Below are 26,714 nucleotides of genomic sequence, written 5' to 3' on the forward strand. Positions count from 1 at the left end.
TTCTTTTTGTGTTCCTGTGTCTTGTTTGAATCCCCCTCTTTGTGTGTGTCCCGTCCGTTGCTTGTAGGGTCTGTGGGGTGGTTTTGTGTTCTTTTTTTTGTGTTCCATGGGCTTGTTGAATCCCCCTCTTGGTGTGTGTCCCGTCCGGTGCCTGTAGGGGGGGGTGCCTTGCTGTTGTGCGCGAGCCTCTTTTTTTTTTTTTTTTTTTTTGGGTCTAGTTTCGTGTGCAATGTGTTTCGTGCTTTGCTTGCGTTTGAATACTTTTTTATGTGCCTTTTCCTTTTTTCGTTGCTCTTTGCGCCTCATTTCTCCATTTTTCGTGTGCTCACTCCTTTTTTCTGTGGTCTTGTCCGCCTCTCGCGGCCCCTCATCCGCCTCTCTCGCCCTCTTTTGTCCGCCTTTCTCGGCTCCTCAGCCGACTCTCGCGGACTCTTTTTGCGCCTGCGCAGTACGTCTTTTTGCAGCTACAGCCCATTGCCGGATGTGCCTGCGTCCATCATCCGGTTTAGCATTCTCGGTTAGTAATATGGATACAAACGAATGATTGATAATAGCTGCAAACATAACTGCCAGGTATCAATAGCACATGCCCTTTTGAAGCTATAAAATGAAATGAAACTTGAAATTGTAAAATGAATATGCTATATATTGTAAATTGTTTTAAAAGGTTTAAGCAGACAATGTTTTAACAGGAGGGGTGAATGCAGTAAAACTGGGGGTGGGCGGGGGAGTACAGTGTGCCTGCTGCTTTGAAGAAAAAAAAAAACACCTTTGTAGCTTTTTATTCAGATTTTCTACTTATATCAAAAGGAGTCCTCCTTTAGCTGCACTGGTTGAAAAAGGCTGTTCTGCAATCTGAAGGACCTGTGTTCAAGTCCTCTCATTGCACTCTCAGGGAGGCTGAGCAGCTGAGAGGGTAGTGCTGCCCTGAGCGTATTCCACACAAGGTTTAAATGGTGTCTTGACTCCGATATCCTCGGGGAGTGACGAGTGCCATGAGGTTAAGAGTGATAGGGAGGCTCTGCTGTAACATAAGATTTATAGCAGTCTTGATAACAGAAGCCCTAGACTACCATAGTACCAGAAGGGAGTTTTGCATTACTCCTCTGGCTGAGAAGCGTGCACGGTAGTCCAAAGGCTATGTGTTTGAGTGTTGCTGTTCAGTCTCTATCTCAGTCTCTGGGAGAACAACCAGTGGTTCAGAGGAAAGTGGAGGTGGTGTCTCCGTAATGGAATTCCTCAATAGAAGCGCTTCTTGAATACTAATAATGGACAGAGCTGAGGGAAATGCAATACAAAGTAAAAAGTTACTGTAATCTAATTTCATTTTCTAATAACAATGTAGGGTAATACATTACAGTTACTATTTGAACTGGAAATTCGTGCCTTGGGTTACACATATGTTCTGAAACAAATATGTAACTGTCTTGAATGGCAGAAATTCTATTTTATATAATGGCAAGTGTGGCTACCGGATGATCATCATCTTCCCAATTTACACTGCAAAATCACACTATTTTGATACTGATAAGAGTTAATTGAATTTTATGACACTGACATATTTGTACAGGAGGTGTATGTTGTTGTTCATCATTACATGATTGTTTGTTTTACATGAGGATTGTATTGAGTTCTACATTATTAAAAAAATAAAGATTTAAAGGTTTATTTGAAAAGATGACAATGTTTCTGTTTGTAAAAATGCGTTGAAATAATATGTTTAACAGGGAATTTAATTCAAGTTTAAGGAAGACCGAGCAACATGACCCATGGCGTGTGTCTGGGAACTTTTATAATTACATTTATGATACTGATGTTAATATTTTTGTTGTTTGTGATCAAAGATCTCATAAGGACTACATTTACAGAGGCAAAAATGTTCTCAGTATCTACTCAAATGGAAATGCTATAAGCAATGTGTCATAAAATGTAGTGCCTTATCCTATCGTGCTTTTTGATTATTTGTCAAACCTCTTCTACATTGCAGTTAAAATGGAGTCTGTGTAGAAGTTAGTTATCTCAGTGTTCATTTTCGTTGTTAATGAGTGTCAGATAGTTACCAAATTTAAATGCTTTCTTTTTGATTGCCACATGCTTTTTAGGTACAGATATACTTAAATAGTCTGGTCTGTCTGTCCATTTATTTGCATGAAACAACTCCGCTCCCAGTGGACCAATTTTTATTTATTAACTTTTCAGGACAGTTTGATTTTCATTGACTACAGGACACTGTACACATTTTTTAACTTTCAAAGTCTCCCATTGAAAAGCTTTAGCGAATTTGCAGACTGCTGTATCTAATAACACAGAAACATTCTGTGTCCCGTGACCCTGTGTTCAGATTCAGCGGGTTGGAAAATGGATGGATGGATTCTGTGCAACTTCAACTACAAATTATTTGTGATTTTCATAAATTTAATCAAGTTTTGTTCATGTGTTTCAGTTACATTTCATTCCTATCTCATTGTTTGTTTTACACAGAGCTGCTGTAGAAGAAAATGCCTACAATCGAATGAAAAAAGTGGTGAAATGGTACTTGTCTGGATTCTACAAAAAACCCAAGGTAAGCCATCTAACCTTCCAGGGAATGATTGTTCTCTCCACTGTTGTGCAACTGGAGGTAAAGAGGCAGGTGTGGTGGGTTCTTCCTAGTCTGGTCCACCACGGCCTAGACAGCTACACGCATCCAGAATGCCTCTGTGATGGATTGCTCCACATTTAATTTTGTGCCCGACTTTCTGACGTTGGTCCCCTTTAGTCTTGTTCACCAGGCCTATACACTGGAAGCTTTTCTTCCTCTCACTCCGGAAAGATTTTCAGTGCAGATGTACTGTACTAACATGAAACATGTTGGCACGAATAGTGACAACATTAGAAAATTATCAATCAGTGATAACGTATAACACAATTAAGCCATAAGTGAGAATCCAAAATCTTTTGAAAAGCACACCTTTTGTGTTCATTTTCATTGTGGAGTCTGCTTATTCTCCCTGTGTCTGTGTGGATGCTCGCCTTGCAAAGACAGGAGGGTTAGGTTGATTGGCAATTCCAAACTGACTTGGTGTGTGCGTTAGTAACTCCTGCAACAGACTGGTCCTATGTCCAGAGCTGATTCTTGCCTTAGACCAGATGCTGCTGGAAAAGACACCAGCCTCCCATGATCCTGAATTGGATTGAGGTGTTTTTTTTTTATTTTGGAGAATGTTGCCTACTTACATTCATTTTAAAAATGAATGTTTTTAACTACCTTTTACAGGAGCTAGCTGGAAGGGGTGACGTGGCAGGTAGTCTAGCTGGCTCACAGATGCCTAGATCAGAAAAGACAATGAGATGGTAGATGAGGGCACAAGAGGATAACAACACCATTCAGTCTAACAGTACTGTCTAAACAATGTTAATATGTTGTATGTATAATGCATTATAAAAGCAATACACATTGTACAGTGTGGTAAAAATGTATGTAACTACATTACATCAAAATTTCTGTCCTTTCTACCTGAAAAATCTCAGGTGCAATAGCATATTAAGTATATGTCCAAAGATGCCTTTTGAAACTAATTTATAATACAGTACAGCATAACCAGTATATAGCTACTTTCGATTTCTTGATTATTAAGAAATTCTCTTTTAATTAAGTACATACTTAGCCCATATCGCTGTTTAAAAATGTGTATTTGTTGCTTATTTCCACCTACTCTACCAGCTAGAATCCCATTACCTTCTTGTTTTCAGGGTCTGAAGAAACCATATAATCCAATTCTTGGAGAAACGTTCAGATGCATGTGGATCCACCCCAAGACAAACAGCAAAACGTTTTACATTGCCGAACAGGTAAAAGCCAGAAAAAAAAGTCTCATGGCTAGGTTTGTTTTGGTAGTCTTAACAGTGGGTTCAACTCGTATTAAAAAAAAAAAAAAAATGGTTGATACTTGAGGGGAGACAAGTTAGTCCATCGTGGTTGTTTGGTTAGCTGATAGCCATGTTGTTCCAATGTCTCACCCAGATACTTTTAAAAAATGTTTTCAAGGATTCGTCTTTTACTACATGATTTGACTTTAATCTGTGCAGATCTCTGACAACTAGACAGGTATTTGCTCTTCCATTGTGGTGTAATACATACAATGCATTCAAAAAATATTTAGACCCCTTCACTTTTTTCACATTATGCTCTGTTGCAGCCTTGTGCCAAAATTATTTAAATTAATTTTCCTCATATCTCAAGCAACATTCAATACCCCAGAAGACAGAAAGCAAATTTATTATAAATAAAAAAACTGAAATATCACACTGAAATTTAAATGATTGCGCTCCTAGCACCATTTAAGTGTAAGAAACACTGACAAACTAAGTAACAGGAACTGTTCCTTCTTCACTAAGATGGTCTGCCAAATTTTGGGCTAAATACATTTTGAAGAAAATTAAAAAAAAAAAAATACAAAAGATACATATCAAATGTTATACTGTATGATGTAATAGCACAGTATATAGACAATCAGTCAATGTGGCTGGAGTTTGCAGCCTGTGTCTTTTCAAATTTATAAAGAACAGAGATGAGAATGATCAAGTAGATGTGTGGAGAAGAATATGAATGTCAAGTTAAGAGAAAGACTCAGCGTGGAGGCGATAGATGTTGTGCTAAAGAGAAACAGACCAAGAAGGTTTGGACATGTGGAGCGAAATGCAGAGCATGACTGGATGAAGAGATAAACCAAGCGGCAGGTAGAAGCGATGAAGACGTCATGAATGGAGGTCATGTCAAATGATATGAAAAGAATAGGTCTCACTCAAAGGAGGCACAACACCACAGTAAGAGGAGGAAGAAGATTTGGGGGGCAACTGGCTACCCTAAGTAAACCTCAAAAATGCAATTAGACTGGTTGCAGTGATGGTGATAATGATACTTTATTATATAAAGTGGTCTACAAATAAAGGGTAAATAAAATACAATTGTTACTATTTTCCTAATTTAGTACCTATACAGCATTATTCTAAACACTTTCTGTGGTTTCTCATGATGGATTTTCAAAGTGTAGGAAAATATTTGTTTTAAGTAACATACTATGTCGACTTTACCACCATCTTACCCTGATTGCTTCTCTTTGTAAGTTGACTGGTACAGTGTGTTAAATAAATTGTCAAATGCAAAGAAAGCTGTAAAACACAAGTAACAGTGGGGGAAATAAGCATTGAATGTGTCAACATTTTTTTCAGTAAATATATTTCCAATGAGGCTATATACATGAAATTCTCATCAGACATTGGTATTGACTCAAGAAATCCATAAATAATAAGAATTCACAACATTAAAGGTTATAAATAAATATATGTGTAATAAAATGGAATGGCACAAGGAAAGCATATTGAACATGCTAATTTAATAGTTAGTGGAGAACCTTTGTTTGTAATGACAGCTTCAAGATGCTTTCTGTATGAAGAAACCAATCGCCTGTAGTGAGTGCTCAGATGTGATTTTGGCCCTTTCTACTGAAGTGACTGAAGACTAAAGACCCTGATCTTTAGTTCCTTCCACCAATGTTCAATTGGATTTAAGTCAGGTGATTGACTGGGCCATTCTAACAACTTGATTTTCTTTCCCTGAAACCAATTGAGAGTTTCCTTGGATCGTTTTGGATCGTTGTTCAGCTGGAAGGTCCACTTTCATCTCATCCTCATTATCCTGGTGGATGACAGCAGATTCATTTCAAGAATCTCTCAGTACGTGGCCCCATTCATCGTTCCTTCAATTACATGAAGTCTGTCAGTACCATGAGATTAGCAACAGCCCCACACCGTGATGCTTCCATCTCCAGACTTCCCTAGTACATTGTTTGTAGTGGTATGTAGTATGACAGCCAGAAGGTTAATTCTACCAGAATTTCATAGGCTTGTCCAAATGTTGTGTCACAAACTTTAAACAAGCTTCAACATGCCTATTCTTCAGTAATAGAGTCTTGTGGGGTGAGCGCGCATAGAGGCCATGCTGCCAGAGAGCATTGCCTATTATTTTCTGTGTAACAGTTGTACCTTCTGCCTCCAAGTTTTTCTGATGGTGCTTCCAAGTGGTCCTTGGATCTTGGGCTACTCTTCTGACTATCTTTCTGACTCCCTGATCAGAAATCTTGTGAGGAGCTCCTGTGGGTGACCGGTTGATGGTGAAGTAATGTTCTTTCTACTTGCAGGTAATGGCCCCAGTGGCTAGAAGATTCAGAAGTTTTGAAATACGTCTGTAACCAGTATTATTGATATATAGTAGTTTGCAAGAATTAGGTTAAGAAGGTCTTGGGAGAGCTCTTTGCTTTTAGCCATCATGAGATGTTCCTGTTCCTTGGTAGCAAAATACCTAGTTATAGCCATTCAATATGTACCAACCCAGCTGATATCAATTTTCACATTTACAAGGTGGATTTACTTTCTAACTACTTACAGATTTCAGCTGGTTCCTTGCCTTTCCTTGCTTTGGTATACTGCTTTTTCTTAGAGTGTTCAATACTTTTGCCCTGTATCATTCCATTTTATTACACATCTCTTAATTTATGGTTTTTGTTGTTGTGAATTCCTTATATTTGTAGTTTTCCTGAGTTAATATCAATGTCTGGTGAGATTTTCATGTGAATAGCCTCATTGGAGATATATTTACTGAAGAAAATGTAGAGATATAGTTACTGAAGAAAATGTTTATGCGTTCAATACTTATTGCCCACTGTATGTTTAAAGCAGGAGTCATGTAAATAGTCCATTCATTTTCTGGGTGGAGTTTTCTCCCAATATCTATGTTGATTTTCCTCCCATGTCCCCAAAGATGTGTTTGTCAGATTACCTGGCAAATATAAATTGGCCCAGAATGAGTGTTGATGTGTGCATGCTTGGGTCCTGTGATCGACTGACATCTTGTTCAGGGTTGTTTACTGCCTTGTGCCCAATGTTACACCCTCCCGGACCCCAAAGTGGATCAAGTCGGCTGGAATATGTTATAACATGTTATATTACTTTATATTACTTCATTAACCTGCTGAAAGCCTGGTGGTGACAGAGGGGAATCAAATAAATAATTCCTATATGATGTAAAATTAGGCAATAAAAAATTATCAGAGGAATTCTGATAGAAAATTCACAGTCAATGTTTCAACCAGAGATCCTTCCTGCCATCTGGTTGCCAGTTCCACACTGGGTTTAGATTACATATGTGTCATTTCTGTCAGCATCTGTGTGCACCTACCACATTGCTAATACATTTGTGGCACAGTGGTTAAGCCTTTGGACTTCATATCTTGAGGTTGTGGGTTCAAATCCCACTACTGACACTGTGTGACCCTGAGGAAGTCACTTGAAATGCCTGTGCTCCAATTGGAAAACCACATGAAATGAAACCAATTGTATCATAAATGTTGGAAGTCGCTTTGGATGAAGGCGTTGGCCAAATAAATAAATGTAAATGTAAAGGTTACTAAATTTTCTAAGAATTTGGCATTAAAGCTGATAACATTTGATAAATATGAATTTAGCTGAATAATATATTGTATTGTAAATTATATATCCTGTCGACTGTTTACAAGCTGTGTGTTTGTTTGTGTGCCTAACAGGTGTCTCACCATCCACCAATATCTGCCTTTTATGTAAGCAATAGAAAAGATGGATTTTGCCTAAGCGGTAGTATCTTGGCCAAATCAAAGTTTTATGGTGAGTGTATGCTTATTTTTTACTTTGTCATCATTTCACATTTCTAGTTAGTCACATTGTACGAGGGTTGTCTGGGTTCCACACGGAATCACTCGAAATAAGTAGCCAAGGATTTTTTTTTCTATTTTTCTCATGTACTTCGATCCTTTTTAAACTTTTTCCAAGTATTCACTGCCAACATCAATGCACTTTTGGGCTCTTCTGACCCACGCCGCAAAACACTCGCGAAAGGCTGTCTTTGGGAGGTTGTCCAGCTGTTCTTTGACAGCTGCAATCAGTTCCTCTCAAGTTTCGAAGTTGTGGCCTCGCAGGGGTTCTGTCACCTTCGGGAAGAGCCAAAAGTCACATGGTGCAAGATCAGGCGAGTAGGGTGGCGGGTTCAAAACGTTGACACCACTGTCTTCAATGAAATGCTTCGTCGCATTAGCTGTGTGGGCTGGCGCATTGTCACGATGCAAAAAGTGCCTTCGCAAGTTCTTGGACCGGCCTCTAGCCATCGCAGAAAAAACGTCAGGCAGGCACTGAGTGGTGTACCACTCAGAGGTCACAGTTTTCCTCTCCATCAGCGGAATTGACGCGACAATGCCATCGATGTTGAAAAAGATGGCAAACATGGTGCATTCCACTGAGCGGATTAAACCATCAGAAAAGTCATAAAAAATAATCACTCGAAAGTCACGCACGCACGGAGTCGGGAGCTTCGCCGCTAGCGCCGGCTGCGCACTCTCAGTTCGTTTGCTTCTCGTGTTCATTCTGAAGGAAGAGAGGGAGCAAAACATCTGAACAAAAACATGCAACCACTTGAATAATCCCTCTACACAGCAGAACAGGTTTCGACAGGCTGACACTCGACAAACGATAAAATTCCGCGCGGAACCCAGACAACCCTCGTATAAGCCATATATGGATAAAGAGGGAGAGAGAAAAAAGTGCTTATTAATTTGTGATCCACTTTAACTATTGCTGGGTAGAGGAGAATGCTATTCTATACATCGTTCTTTTGAGTAAAATGACTTATGTTTGGTGTGTGGGTGTGTTTGTGTGTGTCCTGCGGTGGGTTGGCATCCTGCCCGGGATTGGTTCCTGCCTTGTGCCCTGTGTTGGCTGGGATTGGCTCTAGAAGATCCCCATGACCCTGTGTTCAGATTCAGCGGGTTGGAAAATGGATGGATGGATGGACTTATGTTCCATTGAGCCTTTACAGTGGCCATGTAGCCCTTTCCAAAGAGAAAGTTTTATTTATTTATTTATTTATTTATTTTTAAAGAGGTTTTTAGGAATTTCTTTGATTGTGGCATAACTACCTTCTAGATATTTGATATCTCATAGCTTTACTCCTAATGTCATGGCCAGAGTTAAGTTTACATTAGTCAAGGCTGACAATAATGATCTCTTTAATTGAGTTGAGTACATTGAGTGGGCAATAATGATTCACTCTCTCACACTTGATTTGCCCAGCAGTCTCCTCTGTATCACCCTTTGGAGTAAACTGAAGTCATTGTCATGTCAAGGGGGCCTGCTTGGAATGATATGTGCTTTGTAAAATGATTTGCTACCCTTCTGGTAGTATTCATATCAAAAAGGGTAGCTTGGGATCCTAAAAAAATGCATATCATCAGCAGTGGTGCTTAGAAAGACTGTGTCACTTAAATGATGCTCAGGCCTAGTTTGTGCCAATAGAACATTCCCCGGACCACAACCAGTCTATGTCATTGATAAAAGGAAGAATGGATCCATGGATTAATGTTACTTTCATTCAGTTCTGGCACTACCTTCTTCATGTCATTTGTGACTTTTGTTAAATGAATATGGGCATTCTCTTCTAACCTCTCTAATTAATAGAGCAAAAGATACTCTCTGTGAGTTTCTTGTTTATCATGAAGTTCTCTGTAAACTGTAGTGTGTGTACTGTATATCCCAGGAAGGCAACTGTTTCAGAGTTACTAGAATAGTTTTGTCTTGTACAAACAGTCATACCACAATCAAAGTCATTTAGATCACATGTCTCGGGCATTTTAATATTTGGTTAGTAAATGGTTATATACATCTTTTCATTTTGTGTATGAATATGAGAAAGTTTTGACAATTTCAGGTTTTATAATCAAATCAAACCTTATTTGTTACATTCATTTCTGCGTACAGTACATTATCCAGTGAAATGCTTAGTTGGTCAACTCTTATGATTATGCTTTGAGATGAATACAAAGGAACAGTGTATAAAGCCGATTTTGTATGATGGTTTTTACGTAAGATCAAATCTATGGAATTTAAGAGCAAATCTGTTCATATGATCATTTTGTAAATTAGGTTTACGTTCCTTTGTGATTTTTACAGAAAGCAAAAATTATACTTACTGCTGTTTGCAGTAAATTTTTCTCTCGTAATTTCCATTACTGGAAACCATTCTTGGAATGGTTTCATTGAATTATTTTGACTTTTTTTTTCTCCAGGTAATTCTCTCTCAGCCATACTGGATGGAGAAGCCAGGCTAACATTTCTAAACCGGGGAGAAGATTATTTAATGAACATTCCATATGCACATTGTAAAGGTAAATTTTCTTTTTCTTTAGCATGCTGTCTTGACTGCATCAGGTGCAAGGCAGGAAGCAGGCCTGGGCAGAGCCCCTGTCTGTCATAGTTCCCACTTATGTACTCACACACAGCTGAAAGAAGTTATTCAAAGCAGAAATAAATTTGATCATAAAAAATTCCCAGTACACTAAAAATCATGGATGTTATAAGCTGTAAAAATATAAAAATGACACAAGCTGCAGATCTTCACCAAGGTTTAGAGCTGGTAGTAGGGTAGAACGCATTAGTTTGATGACGTACATTGCCCTTTTTTTATTTGGCACAGTAAATCTTGACATTCATCTCAGCTGGAGGCCTGCAAGCTGGTATCTTTATTTCATATCTGACATCAGTGTTAGTATTGTTGTCAATGACTTGTTAACTGTGATAATGGCCTTTACTCTGTTCTGTGTGTGTGTTTTTATTCAGCTGCAATTGAGGGAAATTTGGAAAGTACAAAAACAGAAAACATGTTACAGAGATCCAATAGATAAACAAAGACACAACATTTTACAACCAATGTTATTGCATTAACACACACTTTAGATCAATACAAAGAAGAATTAAACACTCATGCCACTGTATGTGGCACTACGTTCTTCCTCTTATTTATCAAATTAAGGGCATTTACTTGAAATGAACAATTTTAGATCTGCTGTTATCCCACTCTCAAGTGGTGTTCCTCAAGGCACAATTCTAGGCCTCATTTTGTTTTTAATTTAGTTAACTTCCTCTGGGGAAAATTATTTGTCAGTTTGGTTTTAAGCTTCATATATGTGCTGATGATATCCAGCTTTATTCATCTCTCAGCACTAATCCTGTGAAAGTCTTTGTCTGTTATCTGTTATAGTAAACTCCAGGTTTGGTTTAGTTCTATCTTCCAGCACTTAAATTTAAATAACAGTGAGGTGGTGTGTGTGATCTTAAGCCAATGTTAATTCCGTGTCTTTAACTTCAGTCACTTTCAGCTCCTGTTGGCAAAACCTGGTAGTCGCATTTCATTCTTCACTTCGCATATTCACTCTTGTCTAGATTCTGTGCCCACATCTCTGATTCATGCTTTTATTTATTTTTTGCATCTAGACTACTTTAATACCATTTACACTATCTACCTAAAGCTGATGTTACATTTCATGACTTCTAGCTGAGGGGTATGACAGACTTGCTGACCGCATTTGTTGAACATGTTGCCAGACCGGGCGGCACGGTGGCGCAGTGGGTAGCGCTGCTGCCTCGCAGTTGGGAGACCTGGGGACCTGGGTTCGCTTCCTGCGTCCTCCCTGCATTGAGTTTGCATGTTCTCCCCGTGTCTGCATGGGTTTTCTCTGGGCACTCCGGTTTCCTCCCACAGTCCAAAGACATGCAGGTTAGGTGGATTGGCGATTCTAAATTGGCCCTAGTGTGTGCTTGGTGTGTGGGTGTGTTTGTGTGTGTCCTGCGGTGGGTTGGCACCCTGCCCGGGATTGGTTCCTGCCTTGTGCCCTGTGTTGGCTGGGATTGGCTCCAGCAGACCCCCATGACCCTGTGTTCGGATTCAGCGGATTGGAAAATGGATGGATGTTGCCAGACCAGGCCTGTTTAAAAGACTGAAAATCACTGGGCATGTTACATTTGCTAGCTGAATGCCGACTTCACAGCATAGTCTTGCACTACTCTTTTTCTTAGAGCCAATAGCATGCTGCCTAGATGGAGCTGGTGCTGTAGAAAGTGTTAACGGGTATGGCAAGTTCTGCTACAATCTTTGCCCTTTTTTCTTTTTCCATTCTGTTGTGACGAGATATCAGACAAATGACTTTCTGTTCTTTTTGTGGGATCCAAATAACGTGTTCTTTGAGCAAGCATTGGTTGTTGGCTGTCATGCACAATGAGCTCGCTCCTACAACTAAAGACAAAATCAAACTTATCTGATTTTGTTGGAGCGAGTCGCAAACTACTTGGTCTGGAGTTGCTGGGCAAGTTGTATTAGGTGACTAGCTTCTTCAGAGCTCACTCCCAACTGCTTTTGACTTGCTAAGATTATGAAAATGAAGGCTGTGACTGAAAATTGCTGGAAAAGGTGCATAATGTGACATGGTCTTTAGCATTTACTCCACAAACTTCAGATTGTTCAAAATTCAGCAGCTCACTTTTTAACACACACATGATCATGTCAAAATATTATTGCAGTTTTCTCTCTTTTGCACTGGATCCCTATTGATCAATACATACAATTTAAAATCTTAATGTTGACTTTTAAAACTTTACATGGTAGTTCACTGACTTATTTAGAAGATTGTATTAATCCTTATGTGATTAGCAGAACTCTCACTATCGCTGATGGCATCTCTTATCTCCCAAACTTCACTTATAAAACTTTCAAAGCCTCTGACTTAGAACTTTTTGCTCCAGTTCTTTGGAATTCTCTCTTAATTCAGCAAATTCAGTTGCTTATGTAAATCTGATTGAAAGACTTGCTTATTTGATCAAACCTTGTTTATGAGCTATTTACACACTTATTTTAGTGTATTTATTATGGTCTTGTTTTATACAATTATTGTAGAACTTGTTCTTGGATTTTCTGCATGTTTGTACTGTATGTTCCTTTTCTTTATATTATTTATGCTTGCTTTGTGCTTATGTTTTATCAATGTAAAGTTAAATAAAATCCTTGAATCCTATCTGCCCCATTCTTTTTTTTTATTCTTCTGTTGAACTCCATTTACCAAGAACACAGCTCTCTAGTAAAAACTCTGAGTACTTTTTACTCTGAAGGGGAAGTTTCTTGCCTGTATTTAAAATGTCTGCCACTTCCTGTGTGGAGTGTGGCTTGGGTGGTACATGGCCCAGCCATCTAGTTTAAACGAAGGTTTAACAGATTAACAAGCCTCGACAGACTTTATGTTAGTAATAACAGAGACTTCAAAAGACTGTTGCTGCACTACAGATTGGCAATGGAAAGTGTGGCTAAAGCCAAACTACTGACAAATAACATGATGTGCCACTGAGATGAAATAGCTTATCGTAGTTTATTTAATAAAAGTAGAGTAGTAGTATTAAAGTAGTCTTTCTGTGTTTCAATATAATGTTAATTCCCAGAAGTGGTGACATAGTGGTTAGTATTGCCTTATTGGTCCAGAACTCCTAGGATCAAACTCGATTTCTGGTTGTTGTCTACATGGAATTTGTACATTCCCTGTGTCGGAGTGGGTTTTCTTCCTGGTACTCCTATTTTTTCCCACATACCAAAATGTTAACTGGGAATTCCATATTGGCCCCCTGTGTGTTTTTTTTTTTTTACAGGGTCCTTCAAGGCATCTCCTGCCACATGCAGGGTTTGTTCTTGCTTTATGATTGATACCTCCAGGATATGCACCGACTGTGATTCTGGATAAGGGGGCTTCAGAATGTAATGGTATGTTTACTCCCAATGTCTATTTCACTTTTTTATTTTTTTTTTTCAGGAATCCTATATGGCACATTGACTCTTGAATTGGGGGGTCAGATAAACATCTCCTGTGAGAAAACAGGCTATAGTGCCTCGCTGGAGTTTAAGTTGAAGGTACTGTATTCTAAAGTTCTTCACCATTTACATGTTGATATTGCAGTAGGTGATGGAGTGTTTGTCAAACTTAAAGACATATTTAATTGGACAAGCACAAAACATCCATTTTTACAGAGGAGAGTCCATAATGTCTAATTTAAGCATAAAAAAGAGTTTTTATGATTTCATTAATGAGGTGCCATTTGGCATAATTTGAGAAAGCACAAAACAATTTTTTAAAATAGAGGTACAAAAACCTTTCTATTCTAGGCTTGAATGTGTTTCTGACACACACAAAAACTTTCACACTTGCCAGTTTGCACAGGAGTCTTCATTATCACCAAGAGTCTAAACTAATCCTAATTTCTACGCTCCATGCAAGTGTTTGATTGTCTGATGGCACCGATCTCTCTGCTCATTTACCTTCCAGAACCTTAGGTTTTCCCAAAGGCCAGAGCGTTCTCCTCATATCTTCCAGTTCCTTTCTACTTTACAGTAAAATCTACTTGGCCCAGTAAGTGTGCACAGCCATCTATTAGGCAGGCAGAGAGGAGTACTGAGCTATAATCACTGGACTTTAAATCATAATGTAGCTGGTTCAAACCCCGCTTCCGCCTCACATTTCACTTGTACCTCCAATGTTTACAAAAAAAAAAGAAAAAAGGTTGTGCTGTATTCTAAATCATATAAGTAGTTTTGGATATAAATATCAGTTAAATATGCAATAATAATAATCTTCATAAAGCTAATAGTTTCTTCTGTTTGAGCGCCTACCTAGAAATAACCAAGAGAGTTCCAATTTCCAGTCGAGCCAGTGTGTTGCACAACCTCACAGAAGTCAGCCTCTTGGTGTACCTTAACCAGTTCTAGTTGAGCTGCTGCCATAAGTGCTTGTTACTGGACACAACATGAACAAACTGTGTGATTTGTATGGGACAATTCCATATCATACAAAATCCACATCATATTGATTTAGACATACAGTACGTGTAACTGATTGTACTTGGCCTTGAACAGAGACAGTTGTAGGCAAAGTTGAGAACACACTGTGAACCAAGAAAATTAAATGTCAACTCAGGGAATGGATGCCAATTCTTGTTTCTATCCTGCCCACTTCTAAGTTGACCTGGGTGCATTCTAAAGTACATGGAGCACTGTATTTAACCCTGTAGGATATTCTTCTTTTACCCTAAAATATGGAAAAACATTGTGCTGGACATATAATCATTTCACACTATACAAGGCAGAATTTGATCTTGATTGACTGGTAAAAATCTTGTTACTTTCACTCTGTTTTCACTTTTTCTTTAATACCTAGAACTTGTTAAGATTGTTCCTCAATTTTTCTGTGTGTCTTTATCAGCTGTGTGTCAATATGAATGGGGTTTCCTAATTTTCTCTTTTCTCATCACAGCCATTCTTAGGCAGCAATGACAGTGTTAACCAAATCAGTGGCAAGATCAAACTGGGAAAAGAAGTTCTGGCCACTCTGGAGGGGCATTGGGTAAGCGAAGATCAAAAATAAAACAGACCTAAATATTACGAACCAGCCCTGTGAGTATGTTCCACTTGATTGTAGTTACTTTGACATGTCACCTTGGTTGTGTTGAACACTGGCACTTAGGTGAACTTTTTAAAAAAAATATAGATATAATATTAGAACATTAGAATCATTTTGACAGGAACAGGCCATTCAGTCTAACATGTTCATCCATTCTATTCACAGAATTTCTTCAAAATAACATCAAATCAAGATTTAAAAGTCTCTAAAGTTCTACTCTTCACCACACTATTATGTAATTTATTCCATGTGTTTAAGGTTCTTTGTGTGAAAAAAAGTTTTAGTATTTGTGCAAAATCTGCATTTAACAAGTTTCAAACTATGTCTCTGTGTTCTTGTTGAAGTCATTTTAAAGTAACGACTGCGATTCACTCTACTAATTCCTTCCATAATTTCAACTCCATCAGTCTGTCCTCATAGCTCATACCTCCCAGTCCTGGAATCAGCCTAGCCATTCTTCTCTGGCCAGATACTTCGAAAATATCTATGAATCTAAATTTCCACAGTTTAGCTAGAAAAATTCTTTAGGTTTCACTTAATGAATAGGTTTGAGAAATATTTTGCCAAATGTTCTTCTATTACGCATGTACAGTATTTTGTGTTATTCAGTAATAGAAGCTGCATTTTAATTTGGATTTGTAATGCAAAATGTAAGGATCTTGTTTTAATAGATTGTGGACTAATCTTACAGGTTTTCAATCCTTTTTTATATATAGGACAGTGAGGTTGTTATCTTTGACAAGAAGACAGGTGTCTCAGAAACCTTCTGGAATCCAACGCCTGATCTGAGACAGAGCCGTTTAATACGTAGCACTGTGATCTATGAAGAACAAGGAGATTGGGAGTCTGAAAGGTAAGGCTTCATCTGAACAGAAAGTTCACATTTGCATTTATTTACTTAATTAATGCTTTTATTTAAATAACTTGCAAATCACAATTGTAGGCGGGACGTCCAGTTGTTGCTGTGTTTCCACAATGTTGATATGATGCATTCTGTGACTGCCACCTTGTGGCTCACAAGTTGTTTAGCTAAATATAATGCTGGATTGCCTAACTGAATGGTATTAATCTCAATTAGCCGTAGTTTTACATCTCTTTAAAACTATTGCATTAGTAATGTATTTTATTTACCAGAGATGGGACTAAGTCCTATGTATGCAAGTCTCAAGTAAGCTTCAAGTTCTGACCCCTAAGTTTCAAGTCAAGTCTCAAATTATAAACGAGTCAAGTCATAGCACTGGTTTTATTCAAGCAAGTGTAGTTATAGTTGAGAAGACTTCAGTAAAAATTACATACTTACATTTTCACCACTGTGTGCAGTTAATCCAATTATGATAATATATGATGCATACTAATATCTATATTAAGAATAGACTTTTTTGGAGAAAACAATTCTCAAGAAGCAACCACAACTGGTATTTAAAATGTTTACTTTTAAGTAATTTGCATGTAAATGCAGTGTGTCTGATATACACAGTACAGAAAAAAAATACATTTTGAAAGGCTATGTCACTTCATACTTTCCAGACATATTATATCCTTCGTAGGTTTGTGGGGGCTGGAGCCTATCCAAGCAAGCTCAGGGCTCAATGCAGGAACAATCCTTGGACAGGGCGCCAGGCCATCGTAAGGTGAACACACAGACACACACAGACTTGGAGCAATTTATTATTGCCAATCCACCTAACTTGCACATCTTTGGACTGTGGGAGGAAATCGGAGCACAGGGCAGAAACCCAATTAGACATAAGGAGAAATTGTAAACTTCATGCAGTAACGACCTGGGACATGAACCACAGCCTCCTTGCTACAAGGCAACAATGCTATAGTCAAATAATCAACTCTTAATAAAATAGTTTACTTAATTTACCATAATTATCCATTAACTAAATTTCAACAATCCCCCTTTATTTAGAATGCATTGCTCTTGTGGTTGACGGCACTGTGGTTCAGTTATAGTGCTGCTGCTTTGCAGTAAGGAGACCAGGTTTCATGTGCCGGGTCCTACCTGTGTGGATTTTGCATATTCTCCCCTCTATCGGCGTGGGTTTCTTCCAGGTGCTCCGGATTCCTCCCACAGTCCAAAGACTGGCACGTTAGGTGGATTGGCGATGCAAAATTGACCCTAATGTTTGGTTAGAGGGCGAACATTGGGGCAAAAAAGTATTTAGTCAGCCACCAATTGTGCAAGTTCTCCCGCTTAAAAAGATGAGAGAGGCGTGTAATTTTCATCATAGGTATACCTCAACTATGAGAGACAAAATGAGAAAAAAAATCCAGAAAATCACATTGTCTGATTTTTGAAGAATTTATTTGCAAATTATAGTGGAAAAAAAGTATTTGGTCAATAACAAAAGTTCATCTCAATACTTTGTTATATACCCTTTGTTGGCAATGACAGAGGTCAAACGTTTTCTGTAAGTCTTCACAAGGTTTTCACACACTGTTGCTGGTATTTTGGCCCATTCCTCCATGCAGATCTCCTCTAGAGCAGTGATGTTTTGGGGCTGTCGCTGGGCAACATGGACTTTCAACTCCCTCCAAAGATTTTCTATGGGGTTGAGATCTGGAGACTGGCTAGGCCACTCCAGGACCTTGAAATGCTTCTTACAAAGCCACTCCTTCGTTACCCAGGCGGTGTGTTTGGGATCATTTTCATGCTGAAAGACCCAGCCACATTTCATCTTCAATGCCCATGCTGTTGGAAGGAGGTTTTTCCTCAAAATCTGATGATACATGGCCCCATTCATTCTTTCCTTTACATGGATCAGTCGTCCTGGTCCCTTTGCAGAAAAACAGCCCCAAAGCATGATGTTTCCACCCCCATGCTTTACAGTAGGTATGGTGTTCTTTGGATGCAACTCAGCATTCTTTCTTCTCCAAACACGATGAGTAGAGTTTTTTTCATCTGACCATATGACATTCTCCCAGTCCTCTACTGGATCATCCAAATGCTCTCTAGCAAACTTCAGACGGGCCTGCACATGTACTGGCTTAAGCAGGGGGACACGTCTGGCACTGCAGGATTTGAGTCCCTGGCGGCGTAGTGTGTTACTGATGGTAGCCTTTGTTACTTTGGTCCCAGCTCTCTGCAGGTCATTCACTAGGTCCCCCCGTGTGGGTCTGTGATTTCTGCTCACCGTTCTTGTGATCATTTTGACCCCACGGGGTGAGATCTTGCGTGGAGCCCCAGATCGAGGGAGATTATCAGTGGTCTTGTATGTCTTCCATTTTCTAATAATTGCTCCCACAGTTGATTTCTTCACACCAAGCTGCTTACCTGTTGCAGATTCAGTCTTCCCAGCTTGGTACAGGTCTACAATTTTGTTTCTGGTGTCCTTTGACAGCTCTTTGGTCTTGGCCATAGTGGAGTTTGGAGTGTGACTGTTTGAGGTTGTGGACAGGTGTCTTTTATATTGGTAACAAGTGCCATTAATACAGGTAATGAGTGGAGGACAGAGGAGCCTCTTACAGAAGAAGTTACAGGTCTCTGTGAGCCAGAAATCTTGCTTGTTTGTAGGTGACCAAATACTTATTTTCCACCATAATTTGCAAATAAATTCTTTAAAAATCAGACAATGTGATTTTCTGGATTTTTTTTTCATTTTATCTCTCATAGTTGAGGTATACCTATGATGAAAATTACAGGCCTCTCTCATCTTTTTAAGTGGGAGAACTTACACAGTTGGTGGCTGACTAAATACTTTTTTGCCCCACTGTATGTGTGCTCGCCCTGCAACAAACTGGCACCCTGTCCAGGGTTTGCTTCTGCCTTGCACCTGTACTGGCTGGGATAGACTCCAGCACCCTGTTTAGGATGAAGTAGGTTAGAAAATTACTGACTGCTTCTGCAGAAAATTAAGGTTTATTACTTATTATCACCCCTTTGTGAATAAACACCTGCTCAACAAGTCAAGGACTTTAAAACCAATCAAAGTTAACACATTACAATGAAAACACAAGGGGAAAGACTGCATACTTCTCTGTACTGGCATGCAGTCAGTGAGTTAAAGAGTTGATGCAAACCTAACTCATATTACTTGTTTGTAACATTATCATAGTACTTGTTTTACATTGTTTGTGTTAAGCATCTAAACATCTTCGCAATCTAAACATTATCTGATACATACTATAACATCTCAGCTGTGAGTTACGCATAGGGCCATAACACCAGTAGAAATGTACAGCACTTATTGAATGATAATGCACTTAAGATGCTTTTCTCTGCAGCGTGGCTTGGCAGCGGGACAGATCCTCTTTTGGATCGGCAGTTTGTGGAGATGGCAAAACATGTAGACTGTGTATTGTCACCACATATGGAGAGTGAATGACTTGAATCCATGCAGGACAGCATAGATCAGGTTAGAGAAGGGCTGCATGAAGCGGGGTCAGTGTGGATGACGTGCAGTCAAGGAGACAAATGACATGTCTGCAGCTGAAGTGATATGTTAGTTGGAACAATAAAACATAAATCGCAGTATATGGGGTCAGCTGTCTAGCAAGTGTAACTGTCCTTAAGAATCTTGAAATGACAAAGTTTGAAGATATTATTGTGTCAGTGATTCTTGACCCTCAGATCACACAAACAGCTATTCAATTTTTCTTTGCAGTGTAGTCTGCAGTGAATTGAAAATATTAAAAATTGATAATCCCTAGCACTGATCTCTCAATTTCTATTGCCCTCTAATGCACTGATTTATCCCTGATGACTTGTGCAAGTATGGAGCTCTCAGAGTATATTAACAGAATGTAAATTAAAAGAGTGCATTTTAAAAAATAATAATTGTGATGCCATAATGTGAGACTTTGTAAATAATATATCTCAAGTCTGAGTCAAGTTGAAAGTCATCAGTAAGGAAGTCTAAGTCGAGTTGAGTCATTTTTTAAAATACCATTAAGCAATTCTGACGTCAGAAAATGTAACCCTTGAGTTGCTAATCACTGTTACTTACCATCATAACTCAAAAGAAACCTGAATATATTGGAGAGGTACAGCACAGCTTCTTTCATATTTCTAAAGCATAAATAATCTCAAATGTGGGATGAATGACAGCCAGGAAAAGGTTCTGTTTTCTTTTTAGTAGTTTCTAGCCTCACATTGATGGTGCAGCATCTGATCTCTTGCTTGTTTTTGATCCTGACTGCACCACTGTGGTATCCTAATGGTCATGGGCATGCAGTGGGGCATTAACACATGTCAAGTTGACTAATATAAACATGCATTGGACCACTGATATTATGGAAGTCATTTTTTTTGAAAAGGGCCCCAAGATGTCTGCTAGGAATCTGTTAGACCTGTGTTTATTTATTATACAAAACTGTTGTTTTTGTATTTGATTCAGTTTCATGTTATTTTAGTGATACCATCGCATCAGCATTTTTGACGTTCTCCTATGGACACAACCACTTTGTGCGTTGCTTTTCATGGATTTGCCACTTTGTTAATTGCAATGAGGTCCTTTGCAAGTCAGTTGTTGCTTACAATTCTTCTTCTTTTTCTTTCGTCTGCTCCTGGTAGGAGTCGCTAGAGTGGATCATCTTCTTCCATATCTTTCTGTCCTCTGCATCTTGTTCTGTTACACCCATCACCTGCATGTCCTCTCTCACCACATCCATAAACCTTCTCTTAGGCCTTCCTCTATTTCTCTTGCGTGGCAGCTCTTTCCTTAGCATCCTTCTCCCAGTATACTCAGCATCTCTCCTCTGCACATGTCCAAACCAACGCAATCTTGCCTCTCTGACTTTTTCTCCCAGCCGTCCAACTTGAGCTGACTCTCTAATGTACTCATTTCTAATCTTATCCATCCTTGTCACACCCAATGCAAATCTTAGCATCTTTAACTCTGCCACCTCTAGCTCTGTCTCCTGCTTTCTGGACAGAGCCACCGTCTCCAACCCATAGCTGGTCTCACTACCATCCTGTAGACCTTCCCTTTCACTCTTGCTGATATCCGTCTATCACAAATCATTCCCGACACTCTTCTCCACCCACTCCACCCTGCCTGCACTCTCTTTTTCATCTCTCTTCCACACTCCCCATTACTCTGTACTGTTGATCCCAAGTATTTAAACTCATCCACCTTCGCCAACTCTACGCCTTGCATCCTCACCATTCCACTGACCTCCCTCTCATTTACACACATGTATTCTGTCTTGTTCCTACTGACCTTCATTCCTCTCCTCTCTAGAGCATATCTCCACCTCTCCAGGGTCTCCTCAACCTGCCCCCTACTATCACTACAGATCACAATGTCATCAGCAAACATCATAGTCCACGGGGACTCCTGTCTAATCTTGTCTGTCAACCTGTCAATCACCATTGCAAATAAGAAAGGGCTCAGAGCCGATCCCTGTTGTAATCCCACCTCCACCTTAAATGCATCCGTCACTCCTACCGCAGACCTCACCACTGTCACACTTCCCTCATACATATCCTGTTCAACTCTTACGTTCTTCTCTGCCACTCCCGACTTCCTCATACAATACCATAGCTCCTCTCGAGGCACCCTGTCATATGCTTTCTCCAGGTCTGCAAAGACGAAATGCAACTCCTTCTGGCCTTCTCTATACAGTACTTCTCCATTGACATCCTCAGAGCAAACATTGCATCTGTGGTGCTCTTTCTTGGCATGAAACCATACTGCTGCTCACTAATCATCACCTCACTTCTTAACCTAGCTTCCACTACTCTTCCCCATACCTTCATGCTGTGGCTCATCAATTTCATCCCCCTGTTGTTACTACAGTCCTGCAGATCCCCCTTATTCTTAAATATCGGCACCAGTACACTTCTTCTCCACTCCTCAGGCATCCTCTCACTTTCCAAGATTCCATTAAACAATCTGGTTAAAAACTCCACTGCCATCTCTCCTACACACCTCCATGCTTCCACAGGTATGTCATCTGGACCAACGGCTTTTCCATTCTTCATCCTCTTCATAGCTGTCCTTGCTTCCTCCGTTCTAATCCGTTGCACTTCCTGATTCACTATCTCCACATCATCCAACCTTTTCTCTCTCTCATTCTCTTCATTCATCAGCCTTTCAAAGTACTCTTTCCATCTGCTCAACACACTCTCCTCGCTTGTGAGTACGTTTCCATCTTTATCCTTTATCACCCTAACCTGCTGCACATCTTTCCCAGCTCAGTCCCTCTGTCTAGCCAATCGGTACAGGTCCTTTTCTCCCTCCTTAGTGTCCAACCTCTCATACAACTCATCATACACCTTTTCTTTAGCCTTCGCCACCTCTCTCTTCACCTTGCGCCTTATCTCCTTGTACTCTTGTCTACTTTCTGCATCTCTCTGACTGTCCCACTTCTTCTTTGCCATCCTCTTCCTCTGTATACTCTCCTGTACTTCCCCATTCCACCACCAGGTTTCCTTTTCCTCCTTCCTCTTTCCAGATGTCACGCCAAGCACCCTTCTAGCTGTCACCCTTACTACATCTGCTGTAGTTGCCCAGCTGTCTGGTAACTCTTCACTACTGCCCAGTACCTATCTCACCTTCTCCCTAAACTCAACCCTGCAGTCTTCCTTTTTCAACTTCCACTATTTGATCCTTGGCTCTGCCCTCACTCTCTTCCTCTTCTTGATCTCCAATGTCATCCTACAGACCACCATCCTATGCTGCTTAACTACACTTTCCCCTACCACCACTTTGCTGTCTTCAATCTCCTTCAGATTGACTCTTCTGCATAGGATGTCATCTATCTGTGTGCATCTTCCTTCACTCTTGTACGTAACTCTATGTTCCTCCCTCTTCTTAAAATACATATTCACCATAGCCATGTTCATCCTTTTGGCAAAATCCACTATCCTCTGACCTTCTTCATTCCTCTCCTTGACACCATACCTACCCATCACCTCCTCGTCTCTTCTGTTCCCTTCACAAACATGTCCATTGAAATCCACTCCAATCACCACTTTCTGTTCCTTTGGTACACTGTCCCATCACTTCATCCAACTCACTCCAAAAATCTTCTTTCTCATCCATTGCATACCCAACTTGCGGTGCATATGCACTAACATTCATCATCACACCTCTAATTTCCAGCTTCATAATCATTATTCTGTCTGACACTCTTTTCACTTCTAAAACACTCTTGACATACTGTTCCTTCAGAATAACCCCTACTCCATTTCTCTTCCTGTCCACACCATGATAGAACAATTTGAATCCACCTCCAATCCACCTGGCCTTACTCCCCTTCCATTTAGTCTCTTGCACGCACAATATATCAACCTTCCTTCTCTCCATCATATCTGCTAACTCTCTACCCTTACCAGTCATACTGCCAACATTCAAAGTTCCTACCCTCAGTTCCACTCTCTTTACCTTCCTCCTCTCCTCCTGCCTCCGGACACGTCTCCCCCTTCTTCTCCTTCTTCTTCTTCGGCCAACAGTAGCCCAATTTCCACCAGTACCCTGTTGGCTAACAGTACTGGTGGTGGTGGTTGTTAACCCGGGGCTTGACCGATCCGGTATGGAATTTTGTATTGTTGTCCGCATATTGATTTGGCAAGATTTTACACCAGATGCCCTTCCTTACGTAACCCTCCCCATTTATCTGGGCTTGGGACCGGCACAAAGAAACACACTGGTTTGTGCATCCCCTGTGGCTGGGTTGCTTACAATTCATGGTGTGCAATTTTTTTTTTCATGTTGCTTCCCTGGAAGGTAGCAGCACATTCAGCAACTTATCTAAACATTAAAATTAAAAAAGAAACACATCAAATACATACTTTTATTGTTATGAAATATTTGCAGGAATTTTGAACTTGGTCTACATCTCACTTTATGCTTCATAAGAAGTTAGAAAACCCTTGCAGACTCCCTAATAGGCAGCTTGCTAGGTTCTATCCTGTCAGGTTTTAGTGCAAATGTTTAAGCCAGCCATAATCTACCAATTATTACCACATAAAAAATAATTGTGTGGCAGTACAATTTTGTATTTAATTTATTTCGTGCCATCTGACCTCTGACTATACTTACCTCGGCAGTGACATTCATGCTTCTGGTGAGTCTTCCTATGAAGTCAGTAGACAAATTGGGAGAGCATGGTGGATCATAAGGTTGCTGGAAAGGGGTGTGTGGCACTCCTGATATCTATGCAAAATGACAAAGGTCCAGGTCTTTAGAGTCCTGGTGCTTCCTGTCTTGCTGTATGGTTGCGAGACATCAACACTGTCCAGTGACCTGAGATGAAAACTGGACTCCTTCTGTACTGTTCCCTCAGAGAATCCTTGAGTACCGAATGAGGCACATTACCTGCATTTTGCGGGAGTGTCAATTATGGCACTACGGCCATGTGGTGCGATTCCACAAGAGTGATTTGGCTCACAGAGCGGGACCAGAGCGGCTGGACAAGGCCAATGGGACACCCACGTAACACCTGGCTTTGGTAGATAGATGGTCATTTCCGATTGGTGGGACTGGACCTCATGTCTGCCTGCGGGGTGGCCAAACTGATATTGTCGTGTGGTGCGTGCGGCAATGCACTGTATCAGTGTATGCTTCCCAACCTGACCTCACCTCTAACAGTATAGAGTGTCTTGGTCAGGGTAACTCTGTCAGTAGACTTGAGTTTTTTGCCTTATAGGTAAAGTACAGTGGTTTCCATTTTTGTGCAGTTGGAGCACTAGCAAATGATGCAACTCACTGAACATCACATAGCAAGGCGGTAGTGGGGACTGAATGGACAAATAGAGATGTACATTAGACCTGGGATCTGTGGGACACAGCATAAACATTACCAATTCCTTTTTGAACTGGACCTTTTCACCCTTGAGTGGGTGGGTATGGTCAGTGACAACTGTGATGGCAGGAGAAATCTGGCATGACAAATTGTCTGTATTGTTCAATAAAACTCCAGTTAAACACTGTTAAAAATTCCTGTTTGTTTAAAAATGTTCCAAAACTATTACATTATAAAATTCTTTCTTATTTACATATTTTTCTATTATTTTTATGATGTCACTTCGGAGTGCTGGTTTACTTGAAGCATATTGAGAAAGTGGGACCAACAAATGTGCAGAGGGCAATCCAAACCAGCCAATACAGTACAGTAACAGACACAGAAAATTCAGAAAGCAGGACTTCACTGCTTTGAGATTCAAATGCAACAAATGTGGTAGAGTTTTAACATGGAATGGATACAAATCAGATAGATTTCTCGGTAGCTGTAAAATATTTGTGGTAATGTTCAATGGAGAAACTAAATTGTGTTCTAGAAAAATGCAAGAAGTGCTCCCTGCTAGCATTAAGCAAGAATTGAACTTCTGTGTGAAGACTTTTGTACCTACAACTTTAGAATTGATAAAAGCTCTCATGGAACAGGATTTAAAACAATCCTCCACCAGCTCCATAGACAAGCTCATGCTTTAGAGACTTACTATTTACTTTTTTTTGTCTGCCACACTGCTTATTCTTTGTTCTGGATGTAATGTCACTGTAAGATGATTAGAAGATGAAAATACAGCTCATCTCATTTTTGTTTCTATTTAGATTTGAAAACATTTTATCAATTAATATCAATAGGAACAATAATTGATATTGGAATATTTATGTAGCTTTACTGTTATCTTTGGGTTTCACATACTGCTATTGTAATTGATTTTTTTTTTTAATTATCATTATTCTTTCTTAATCATGTATTTTCTATTAGACTCTGGCAACATGTCACTCGAGCCATCAACAACAAAGACCAGCTGGAAGCTACCAATGAGAAGTACATCCTGGAGGAAGCACAGAGAAAAGCAGCTCGAGAGAGGAAAGCTAAGGGGGAAGAGTGGAACTGCATCCTTTTTGAGCAAGACCCAGTGACCTTGGAGTGGCACTACAAATATGCAGAGTAAGTGCATGACGTCCTGGTGCTGACAGACTTGGGGCTTAAAAGGTTCACTCTACTTGACTTTATTCGGGAAGATGACTACATTTAGCTACTCTATATCAGATTAGTAATTTTGTATTGCTATTATGTCCTCTTAAATTCAGGAAGAGGGACAACAGAGGTCTGTTTAAAAAAAAATGGAGGATATTCATTTCTCAAGAAAGAATAACACCTATTCTTTCTAAGTTAATAGGATACTAGGGGGCTTTGCCCCCTGCTCGCTTCGCTCGCCAACCCCCGTGTTTGGTTTTCCGGATGCACACTTTTAAGATTTTTTTTTTCTTTGAATTGTTGCTATTTCATTAGTTTCACTTTTATTTCAGAACTTATGTAAAAACAATATTTGGAATCTTTTAAGTCCCAATATGCTGAATCTTTTTAATGAGGTCAGTGAGACGTGTGTTTAATGACTTTGTACCATAATTCAGGATAGGTTTCTCTGTTTGGAATTTCAGTACAGACAAAGCGATTGACATCATCAGCAGTTAATAATTT

General features: G+C 39.7%; 1 protein-coding gene across 7 annotated transcripts in view; it reads left to right on the forward strand.

Moving 5' to 3' along the window:
* osbpl8 (oxysterol binding protein-like 8) overlaps window positions 1–26,714 on the forward strand; it is a 268,722-nt gene that overhangs the window by 226,384 nt on the left and 15,624 nt on the right. For all 7 annotated transcript variants that reach the window (XM_051919551.1, XM_028818197.2, XM_028818239.2 and 4 more), the window contains 8 exons: window positions 2,482–2,563; window positions 3,733–3,831; window positions 7,581–7,677; window positions 10,128–10,226; window positions 13,689–13,786; window positions 15,183–15,272; window positions 16,046–16,182; window positions 25,995–26,180. In XM_051919551.1, the coding sequence (XP_051775511.1) occupies window positions 2,482–2,563; window positions 3,733–3,831; window positions 7,581–7,677; window positions 10,128–10,226; window positions 13,689–13,786; window positions 15,183–15,272; window positions 16,046–16,182; window positions 25,995–26,180 (888 nt within the window). The remainder of the gene's footprint in view (window positions 1–2,481; window positions 2,564–3,732; window positions 3,832–7,580; window positions 7,678–10,127; window positions 10,227–13,688; window positions 13,787–15,182; window positions 15,273–16,045; window positions 16,183–25,994; window positions 26,181–26,714) is intronic.

The sequence above is a fragment of the Erpetoichthys calabaricus genome, chromosome 1 (assembly GCF_900747795.2).
Source record: "Erpetoichthys calabaricus chromosome 1, fErpCal1.3, whole genome shotgun sequence".
Lineage (NCBI taxonomy): Eukaryota > Metazoa > Chordata > Cladistia > Polypteriformes > Polypteridae > Erpetoichthys > Erpetoichthys calabaricus.